The sequence below is a fragment of the Gadus chalcogrammus genome, chromosome 23 (assembly GCF_026213295.1).
Source record: "Gadus chalcogrammus isolate NIFS_2021 chromosome 23, NIFS_Gcha_1.0, whole genome shotgun sequence".
Taxonomy (NCBI): Eukaryota; Metazoa; Chordata; class Actinopteri; order Gadiformes; family Gadidae; genus Gadus; species Gadus chalcogrammus.
Window position 1 is genome coordinate 18,198,820 of NC_079434.1, and position 10,924 is coordinate 18,209,743.

The following is a 10,924-nucleotide window of genomic DNA, read 5'->3' on the forward strand; positions in this document are numbered from 1 at the left end:
AGGTCTGGGGGTGGTATGGTCTAGGGGTGTGATTCTGGGGGTCTTGGGGTGTGGTTCTGGGGGTCTCAGGTCTGGGGGGTGGTATGGTCTAGGGGTGTGGTTCTGGGGGTCTCAAGTCTGGGGGTGGTCTGGTCTAGGGGTGTGGTTCTGGGGGTCTTGGGGTGTGGTTCTGGGGGTCTTGGGGTGGTATGGTCTAGGGGTGTGGTTCTGGGGGTCTCAAGTCTGGGGGTGGTCTGGTCTAGGGGTGTGGTTCTGGGGGTCTTGGGGTGTGGTTCTGGGGGTCTTGGGGTGGTATGGTCTAGGGGTGTGGTTCTGGGGGTCTCAGGTCTGGGGGTGGTATGGTCTAGGGGTGTGGTTCTGGGGGTCTAGGGGTGTGGTTCTGGGGGTCTCCGGTCTGGGGGTGGTATGGTCTAGGGGTGTGGTTCTGGGGGTCTCAGGTCTGGCGGGTGGTATGGTCTAGGGGTGTGGTTCTGGGGGTCTCAGGTCTGGGGGGTGGTATGGTCTAGGGGTGTGGTTCTGGGGGTGGTATGGTCTAGGGGTGTGGTTCTGGGGGTCTCAGGTCTGGGGGGTGGTATGGTCTAGGGGTGTGGTTCTGGGGGTGGTATGGTCTAGGGGTGTGGTTCTGGGGGTCTCAGGTCTGGGGGGTGGTATGGTCTAGGGGTGTGGTTCTGGGGGTGGTATGGTCTAGGGGTGTGGTTCTGGGGGTCTCAGGTCTGGGGGTGGTATGGTCAAGGGGTGTGGTTCTGGGGGTCTCAGGTCTGGGGGTGCTCTGCTAGGAACAGGCGATGTTGTCTAGCTGGTGCTCGGCCTCGGCCGCCATGGCAGCGGCCTGGAGGGTCTCCGTCTCCGTCTGCAGCCCCCCCGACGACGACAGCTGCTTCCTCTCACTGTGCATGTTGTTCTCATGGCGCTTCAGGTCCGACGCCTGCACACACACACACACAGGGACACGCACACACACACACACACACACACACACACACACACACACACACACACACACACACACACACACACACACACACACACACACACACACACACACACACACACACACACACACACACACACACACACACACACACCTTAGTAACCTAGCAGAGTAATATAGTACTAGTAGTAACTTAGTAGACCAAAAATAGTAATATAGTATTAGCAGTAGTAGTCAGTAAACCTAGTATAGTGGTACCTTAGTGGACTTAGTATAGTAGTAGCATAGAGGTGGTTTAGTAGATGTACTACAGTAGTGGTATCTTGTACCTAGTACAGTGGTTCAGTAGTATAGTGGTACCTTAGTGAACCCAGTATAGAAGTACTACAGTAGTGGTATCTTGTACCTCGTACAGTCGTTCAGTAGTATAGTGGTACCTTAGTGAACCCAGTATAGCAGTACTACAGTAGTGGTATCTTGTACCTAGTACAATGTTTCAGTAGTATAGTGGTACCTTAGTGAACCCAGTATAGATGTACTACAGTAGTGGTATCTTGTACCTAGTACAATGTTTCAGTAGTATAGTGGTACCTTAGTGAACCCAGTATAGAAGTACTACAGTAGTGGTATCTTGTACCTAGTACGGTGGTTCAGTAGTATAGTGGTACCTTAGCGAAGGCCTTGGTGCAGGAGGAGCAGACGAAGGGCTTCTCTCCACGGTGTCTCCTCTCGTGGTCCTTCAGGTGGGACTTGTGTTTAAAGGCCTGGAGAGAGGAGCACAGATTCAGACTGATGTGGAAGAAGAAGAACAACAACAACAAGAACTAGAACTAGGGAGAAGAACAAGAACAAGTCTGAGGAAGAGGAAGGGAGGAGCCACCTTGTCACACATCTGACAGGCGAAGGGCCTCTCGTTGCTATGGACGCGCTCGTGTTTCTTCAGGTCCGGCGCTCTGATGAAGGACTTCCCGCAGACGTCACAGCGGTACGGTTTGAACCCAGTGTGGATCTTTAGATGTTCTGGAACACACAAATAGTATGAATAAAGTAGTGATTATGAGATTATTATCATGTGATTGCCTTTCAGATGGGCGTGGTCATGTAGTTATAATCATGTGATTATTGTCATGTGATTAAGGTCATGTGATTACCTTTCAGATGGGCGTGGTCATGTAATTATAATCATGTGATTATTGTCATTTGATTAAGGTCATGTGATTACCTTTCAGATGGGCGTGGTCATGTAGTTATAATCATGTGATTATTGTTATGTGATTAAGGTCATGTGATTACCTTTCAGATGGGCGTGGTCATGTAATTATAATCATGTGATTATTGTCATGTGATTAAGGTCATGTGATTACCTTTCAGATGGGCGTGGTCATGTAATTATAATCATGTGATTATTGTCATTTCATTAAGGTCATGTGATTACCTTTCAGATGGGCGTGGGCATGTAATTATAATCATGTAATTATAATCATGTGATTACCTTTCAGATGGGCGTGGTCATGTAATTATAATCATGTGATTATTGTCATTTGATTAAGGTCATGTGATTACCTTTCAGATGGGCGTGGTCATGTAGTTATAATCATGTGATTATTGTCATGTGATTAAGGTCATGTGATTACCTTTCAGATGGGCGTGGTCATGTAATTATAATCATGTGATTATTGTCATGTGATTAAGGTCATGTGATTACCTTTCAGATGGGCGTGGTCATGTAATTATAATCATGTGATTATTGTCATTTGATTAAGGTCATGTGATTACCTTTCAGATGGGCGTGGGCATGTAATTATAATCATGTAATTATAATCATTTGATTAAGGTCATGTGATTACCTTTCAGATGGGTGCGGTCATGTTATGGTCATGTGATTACCTTTCAGGTGGGCGTGGTCATGTAATTATAATCATGTGATTGTTGTCATGTGATTAAGGTCATGTGATTACCTTTCAGATGGGTGCGGTCATGTTATGGTCATGTGATTACCTTTCAGGTGGGCGTGGTCATGTAATTATAATCATGTGATTGTTGTCATGTGATTACCTTTCAGATGGGTGCGGTCATGTTATGGTCATGTGATTACCTTTCAGATGGGCGTGGTCATGTAATTATAATCATGTGATTAAGGTCATGTGATTACCTTTCAGATGGGCGTGGTCATGTTATGGTCATGTGATTACCTTTCAGGTGGGCGTGGTCATATAATTATAATCATGTGATTGTTGTCATGTGATTAAGGTCATGTGATTACCTTTCAGATGGGTGCGGTCATATTATGGTCATGTGATTACCTTTCAGGTGGGCGTGGGTGGTGAAGGCTTTGCTGCAGATCTCGCAGACGAACGGCCTATCGGCTGAGTGGAGCTTTTCATGTTTCCTGAGGATGACGAGAACACATTTTAGAAGATTATAAAAAAAAATATGGTAACCTTTTAATCAACCATTACACACATTTAAACACACGTTTAGAAAGGTCAAGGTAGCCTTTAACACAGCAAATGTCATTTAAATCACACTTTAAGACGATAAAACAAACATCAGTACACTCTGGTGGATGGGAGCATGAACTGCCATGGCTTTTGACCGTCAGAACACGTTGTTGTGTTCATGATATAGTGCACTACATAGCGAACGAACAAACGAGAATTCGGACACTACGCTGAACATTTCTAAACGTCATTTGCGTCAGTAAATGCGCCGGGTATTTGTGTGACGCAGACAGCTGCGCCCACGTAAACAAACCGGGCACTCACGAGGAAAGCTGGAGGTTGTATTGATGTTGAATGTTACACTTCCATGATCAAGTTTTTTTTAATTAATTTTGGATGTTACATTTTCTATGTTAAATCCCAAATAAATTGTTGACATTTAAAACGTTGAGACTCCATCATTAAATGTAGTCGTTTTCGTTGTTATTCAGCTTCTTCTTCTTCTCCGGAAAAACACGACCGCATTGCATTGTGGTATAAGGGATTAACATGCAGGGAACATTGTATGCCCTCAAATTTTGGGTATTTTAAGTCCACTAAATAGTGCATGAAATAAACCACTGACAATTCGAACACCACTACAATATGGCGAGCACCCTATATAGTGCACTACATCCGTGATAGGGAACAATTTCGAACACTGCTAGTGTGTTTAGCTGTTAGTTAGCTCGCTGGTTAGCTTGTTGGTAAGCTTGTAGGTTAGCGCTGATTAGCTACCTGAGCCGGTTCTCGTCCAGGAAGGTCTTCCCACACACATGGCAGGCGAGCTGCTCTCGGTGTCCGTACAGTAGATATTCAAACTTCATGTCCGTCGTGGCCGTCGACCAACCGGGAGCCTGCCCATCCTTCACCTCCCCGATGCTGTCGGCGAATGACAGCGTCTGGGTGGTGTGATGCCCCGCCCCTAACTCTTTAGGCTCCGTCTCCATCTCCGACCCATCCTGGTCATAACAAGAAACCTAAGAGGCAAGGAGGAGAGGAGGTCATACCAAGGCACCAAGGAGATGAGGAGAGGAGACAAGGTCACAACAAGACACCAAGGAGATGAGGAGATGAGGTCTTAACAAGACACCAAGGGGATGAGGAGAGGATGCAAGGTCACAACAAGACACCAAGGAGATGACGAGAAGAGGGCATAACAAGACACCAAGGAGATGAGGAGAGGAGGCAAGGTCACAACAAGACACCAAGGAGATGACAAGAAGAGGGCATAACAAGACACCAAGGAGATGAGGAGAGGAGGCAAGGTCATAACATGACTCCAAGGAGAGATGATAGGAGTGTACAGTGCGGCCCCTCTCGACAGGTGTGTGTGTGTGTGTACCTTGTGTACATCCTCTGTGGCGAGCTCTTTCAGAATAAGAGCCTCTTGGACACGGAGGGCAGAGTTGGGCGATTTCTCTAGCTCCTGATTGGCTGAGGAGTCCAGGTCATCAGTGGCAGACGGTTCATCACCAAGAACCTGCACCCGACACACACACACTCACTGTAGTGTGTGTGTGTGTGTGTGTGTGTGTGTGTGTGTGTGTGTGTGTGTGTGTGTGTGTGTGTGTGTGTGTGTGTGTGTGTGTGTACCTCTGCATCGGGAGGTAGCTGAGCTTCAGGCGGGAGGGCCATCTTAACGATGTCATACGGGAACTTATCTTTCTCCTCCGACGTCACATCTCGTTTCTGGAGGACGTATTTAGCCGTTACACCAACTTCCCCACACAAACACATCAACTGCATCCGAACCAGTCGACTGATTTCTGACCTACTATCAGTACACAAGCCAACAAAAGGTTAAAGGTTACCTGTTGTGTGAGATATTAAGTGACCTTTTATATGTGACCTGTTTAAGGTGTGTGTGCGCGTGGGTGTTACCTGTTAAAGGTGTGTGTGTCTGTGTGTGCCCTGTTAAAGATGTGTGTGTGACCTGTTAAAGGCGTGTGTGTGTGACATTTTGAAGTTGTGTGTGTGTCATGTTACAGGTATGTCTGTGTTACCTGTTAAAGGTGTGTTTGACCTGTTGAAGGTGTGTGTGAGCCCTATCAAAAGTAAGTCAGTGTGTGTGCGTGTGCGTGTGTGTGTGCGTGTGCACACGCGCGCGTGCGTGCGTGAGACTGACCTGGGAGCAGAGCTTGTCCAGGAAGCGGATTCCGAGAATCTGCCCGGAGGACATCATGAGGTTGACGTCCCTCTTCTTGATGGAGATCTTGGAGGTGTACATGTAGTTCAGCACCTCCTCGAAGATGTCCGAGCGGATGAAGTCGATCTCGATCACCGACGAGTTGTCCACCTGGTGTGTGTGTGTGACACACACACACACACACACACACACACACACACACACACACACACACACACACACACACACACACACACACACACACACACACACACACACACACACACACACACACACACACACACACGAATCAGTGTGTGCGTCATAGTACGGAGTAGTGCGTACGAGGATGGTAAAGTGTTAATCCATGGTGCGAGTATGGAAGAGGATGATGATGATTACATGTTACTCAAAGATGTGAGATAGGATGAGGAAGAGGATGAGGTAACACTCCATGCTGGGAGCATGGAGGATGAGGATGATGAGGTCATACCCCAGGGTGCGTACCTCGTGTTTCTTGAAGAGTTTCTTGAAGTAGTTGGAGCAGGCGGCGAGGACGCAGCGATGCGCGCGGAACTTGACGTCCTCCACCACCACGGCGATGTCGCAGTGCTCGCCCTCCAGCCGCTGCTCGTTGAGCAGCTTCAGGAACACACTCTTATGGTCCTCGTCCACGTACTTTACCGTCTCCGCCATCCTGCACACACCGCCGTACCACTTATTACTGTGTTCTACTGTCCAACTACAGTCAGACTAAATACCGTTAGAACTAGTCTCAATACAGTACTACTACGGTCTAACTAACGTCAAATTAAACACAATATGACTAATACATTCACAATACAGTGTTCTACTATCTAACTACTGTCAGACTAAATACAGTCAAACTAATACAGTCAGTATTCTACCATCTAACTAGTGTCCAACTAGATACAGTTTTAACTACACTCTCACTGAAGTATTCTACTGGCTAACTACAGTTGAACTAAATACAGTCTACCTACAGTCCAACTAACTACTGTATTACTAACTAGACAGTAACTACATTCGTCTCAAACAGTATAATTACAGTATTACTACTGTCCAACTACGGCCTAACTAAATACAGTACAACTACAGTAAAACTAAATGCAGTATAATTCCAGTCTCACTTCAGTATTACTACTGTCTAACTCGAGTCAAACTAAATACAGTAGAACTACAGTCGGCCCAACACACTACAGTTTAACTACTGCCTAGCTAGTCCAACTGACTACTATATAACTACCGTTGAACTACAGTCCAGCTCACTACAGTATAACTAATATGTAGCTACAGTCCTACTTACTACAGTATAACTACTATCTATGGGCCGTATGTCTTCTGTGTATGGAAGGAATGTATGAATGGAGGGGGCAGAGGAGGAGGGGCTTATTTTGGTTAACTGATTTGGCTGGTTAACTTTAACGCGTCAACTCACGGCCCTCTCACTCTGCCTGCTAGTAACATCTAGCCAACCTAAAACCGATCTAGGCCACTTACAACTGATGTAGCCGACCTAAAACGGATCTAGCAAATTTAAAACTGATGTAGCCCACCTTAAAACTGTACAGATTGCTAATTTAAAACTGAACCAGCTGGTTTATTTAAAACTGAAGGGCTCGCTCACAAAAAAGGCAAGGGCTAGCTAACTTCAATTAAATTTCACTAGTATAACTATCTACAGATAATACTAACCCCCCAGCTTTTAATACTAGTCCTACAGCCAATACATCATACAGCTAATAAGACTAGTCTGACTGATAGTAATACCAGTCGTACAGCTAAGTCATAGAGCTAATAATATTAGTTCTTACAGCTAATACTAGCCCTACAGCTAGTAATAGTAGTACTACATCTAATGATAGCATCCTACAGCTAATAAAATACAATTTAGCTAGTAATAGTCATGCAGCTAATAATACTAGTCATACAACTAGTAATGCTAGACCTACAGCTAGTAATACTAGTCCTACAGCTAGTAATACTAGTCCTACAGCTAGCAATACTAGTCATACAGCTAGTAATACTAGGCCTACAGCCTACTAGTGCTACACTGATAATAACAGATCTAATAATAAGCATACAGTTAGCTATACTAGTTCCAGTTGTGACACAGTACGACTCATGCATCTTAATTCTCCTTTCATCCACGTTTTGTATATAAACACACGTATAAATATACACATAATATATATTTATATATATATATATTTTAAAAGAGAGACCCTTGAAACAGGTATAGCTCTATGTATCTAATTGAGTGTAGGTCTATATATAATACATGTAGGGGTCGTTTGGCAGGTTAAAAACACTATTTTACACACTGGTTCTCTCCAACATGGCGACACCGACTATCTCGTCCTTATATATTATACCAAGATGGCGGTAAGCCAACATTTAGTGTGCTTCAGTGGGTTAGTAATTCCAGAGGAACGCAAACCAGTAGGTACTGGGCTTCCGTTCACCCCTAACAGCTTTAAGACCCGAGCACATGCAGAAGCGACTGCTCGGCACCGCTCGGGACCGGGCACCAGCGGCTCGCGGTTCAGCAGCTCTTTATATAGCGGCTACAGGGCACGCGAGCAGCGCCGCCGCGGCCTCGGTAACGAGAGAAGCTCGAGCAGCCATGAACGACCGCGGCTCGAGAGCGCGCAGCATCCCGGGAACCGGGTTGAAATAACGCGCAGAGACATCGCCGGAGAGCCCGCGTGGGTTCCTTACCTCCAGACCGGCGGTGTGATTAACGTTCGGAGGGTTTTTTGATCGCGAGCGTCTGTGAAATAAGAAATCCACGAGTCTTGTTGTTATGCTGAGCACGAGCATACAGCTGAAGGCCGCGCTTTGCGCTAGCACGTCATGCGCAGGAGCACGCACACAAGAACGCCAATTGATCATGCGCGTACGTCGCTGTACGTCATGAATCCGGGCCGCGCTACGCTGGTGGCGTAACCGCGTTGTTTGGACGGGGCGTTACGTACGTTACGTAAATGACGTACGTGACGTAGGGTGAGGCGCGGAGTTGACGCGCGTGAGTGGACCGGGGCACTACTGTCACGAGCAGGAGGAAAATGAGCGCGAGGGAGAGGCCAGCACGCGGAGCCGGTGCCATCGGCGTTGCGCGTACCTGTACACACACACACACACACACACACACACACACACACACACACACACACACACACACACACACACACACACACACACACACACACACACACACACACACACACACACACACACACACACACACGTGTGAAAGGAATGGATGAGAGGGTTAACTATTTGTTTTATTTATAATATTTAGATATTTTTAATGAATCTGTTATATATTATAATAGATGATTTACTTATAGGTTTACTTACCCTACGCTTATCGTAAGAAAACGTCAAAAAAAGTCACTTTTCACATTTTTTTCTGTACACTTGATATTACCGTTTATTATATCTTGTAATATTAAATTATATTATCTATTTGTTATTATATAACGTAGTATTATTAAATATTACATATAATTATAGTATCTAATCATGCTATATTATATGATATAATGTTATGTTGTTTTTGTATACTATTTCATTCGATTCTGTTCTAGGTCTATTAGTAGTAGATTAATAAAGTAGGTCTACATTAATCTCTGTATTGCTGGCGGTGATTGACAGAAACCTCAGCCACTCTCAGTTCTTACAAGGTGGGGGCGGGGCTTGATATCGACACATGTGGGGACGTGCCCGTGAGCGCGCGACAATAACAGATTAAACCCCTTTCAGATTAAAAGCTTTTTGAAGGCAGACTGGGTTCAAAATGGAAGGGAAATCCACTCGTTTGAAGATAATTCTACCAATGCTAAATAACAAAATACAACCTTTTAGTTAAGTTTTGACAAATGATTTATAGATTGCTCTGGAATCTGCCAGGGGGATAAAAGCAGCGAACACACCACTGGAATAACAGAGAGATCAAACCGACCATCACCATTGGATACTGAGATAAAACCATCCAACCCCGCTGGAAACAGAGAGTTAAAAGCAACTAACCCCGCTGGATACAGAGAGTTAAAACCAACTAACCCTGCTGGAAACACCTGGACTTGAAGCTCGGACACCAACAGAGTAAGAGAACCGAACGTCATTGAACACAATTTACATATATTATTATATTATATACAATGATATCACAAATAACTAGACCTTCAAAACAAAACGTTAATTTTTTTTCTTCCCTTTTTTTGACTTTGCACTAAATTACTGGTGAGTAACGTGCAGATACTACACTTACTACACACACACACACACACACACACACACACACACACACACACACACACACACACACACACACACACACACACACACACACACACACACACACACACACACACACACACACACACAGTCACATCCCCTGTTATCAGAGGTTTTGTTCAAACCAAAGTTCGCCTTTTAGTTTTCTGACGTTGTCGTACCGTTAGGGCACGTGCTGCGTCGGGGCTGCGCGCGCACTGAAACTCACCTTGTGCTCGTCCCGGTGGCGCGTGGGACCACCGGTTCATTTAACGCGGAACCTTGTCCCGTCGCGTCCCTCCGGTTTGAGACGTCCGAAGCGCGAGATTAAAATGCATTGAAGAGGAGTCTGCGCGAGGCTGAGGAGCAGAGAGGAGAAGGAGCAGAGAGAAGGAGCAGGGAGGAGGAGAAGAGAGCAGGAGCAGAGAGGAGGTGAACCACAATATAGGGGAGAACGAGCGCTAGAAGGACGTTAGTCACTTTATTCTGTTCTCTAATTGGCAGCTGTGTGTGTGTGTGTGTGTGTGTGTGTGTGTGTGTGTGTGTGTGTGTGTGTGTGTGTGTGTGTGTGTGTGTGTGTGTGTGTGTGTGTGTGTGTGTGTGTGTGTGTGTGTGTGTGTGTCTGTGCTGTGCTGTGCATGACATCAAGGTGTCACTGCAGGGACCCTTCACCACGTGACCGATAGAAAGTTCCAATTGTTTCTCGGGCGACCGGAGGTTGTGGATATGGATTTATCGACCTCCCTACTCTCTCTTTCTGTCTTTCTGCCTCTCTCACGCAGTCATTTTCTCTCTCTCTCTCTCTCTCTCTCTCTCTCTCTCTCTCTCTCTCTCTCTCTCTCTCTCTCTCTCTCTCTCTCTCTCTCTCTCTCCCCCTCTCTCTCTCCCCCTCTCTCTCTCCCCCTCTCTCTCTCTCTCTCTGCAAACGCTGCAACGGGAGTCTCGCGGTGATAGAATACCCGGCATCCGCAGTGCGGAGGGTGTGGTGAGAGTAAAAAGATGAGGAGGAGGTTGAGGAGGAGAGATGAGGAGGAGGTGAAAGAGGCGGGGAAAGATGAGGAGGAGGAAGAGAAAAGGGAGGGG

General features: G+C 46.0%; 1 protein-coding gene and 1 long non-coding RNA gene across 2 annotated transcripts in view; one reads left to right on the forward strand and one right to left on the reverse strand.

The window, feature by feature from the left end:
- Positions 1 to 747: 747 nt before the first annotated feature.
- On the reverse strand, positions 748 to 8,437 carry zbtb14 (zinc finger and BTB domain containing 14). The gene is made up of 10 exons (XM_056584580.1): positions 8,282 to 8,437; positions 6,047 to 6,236; positions 5,540 to 5,710; positions 5,008 to 5,103; positions 4,757 to 4,894; positions 4,150 to 4,391; positions 3,235 to 3,320; positions 1,812 to 1,951; positions 1,600 to 1,695; positions 748 to 925 (listed from the first exon to the last, which is right to left on the reverse strand). Exons 2-10 carry the CDS (start codon positions 6,233 to 6,235, stop codon positions 773 to 775), a joined length of 1,311 nt encoding a protein of 436 aa, XP_056440555.1. The 5' UTR covers position 6,236; positions 8,282 to 8,437; the 3' UTR covers positions 748 to 772.
- Positions 8,438 to 10,095: 1,658 nt separating this feature from the next.
- Positions 10,096 to 10,924, forward strand: part of LOC130377477 (uncharacterized) — a 2,201-nt gene continuing 1,372 nt past the window's right edge. Inside the window, exon 1 of the long non-coding RNA XR_008894192.1 lies at positions 10,096 to 10,273. This is a non-coding gene — a long non-coding RNA (uncharacterized LOC130377477). The remainder of the gene's footprint in view (positions 10,274 to 10,924) is intronic.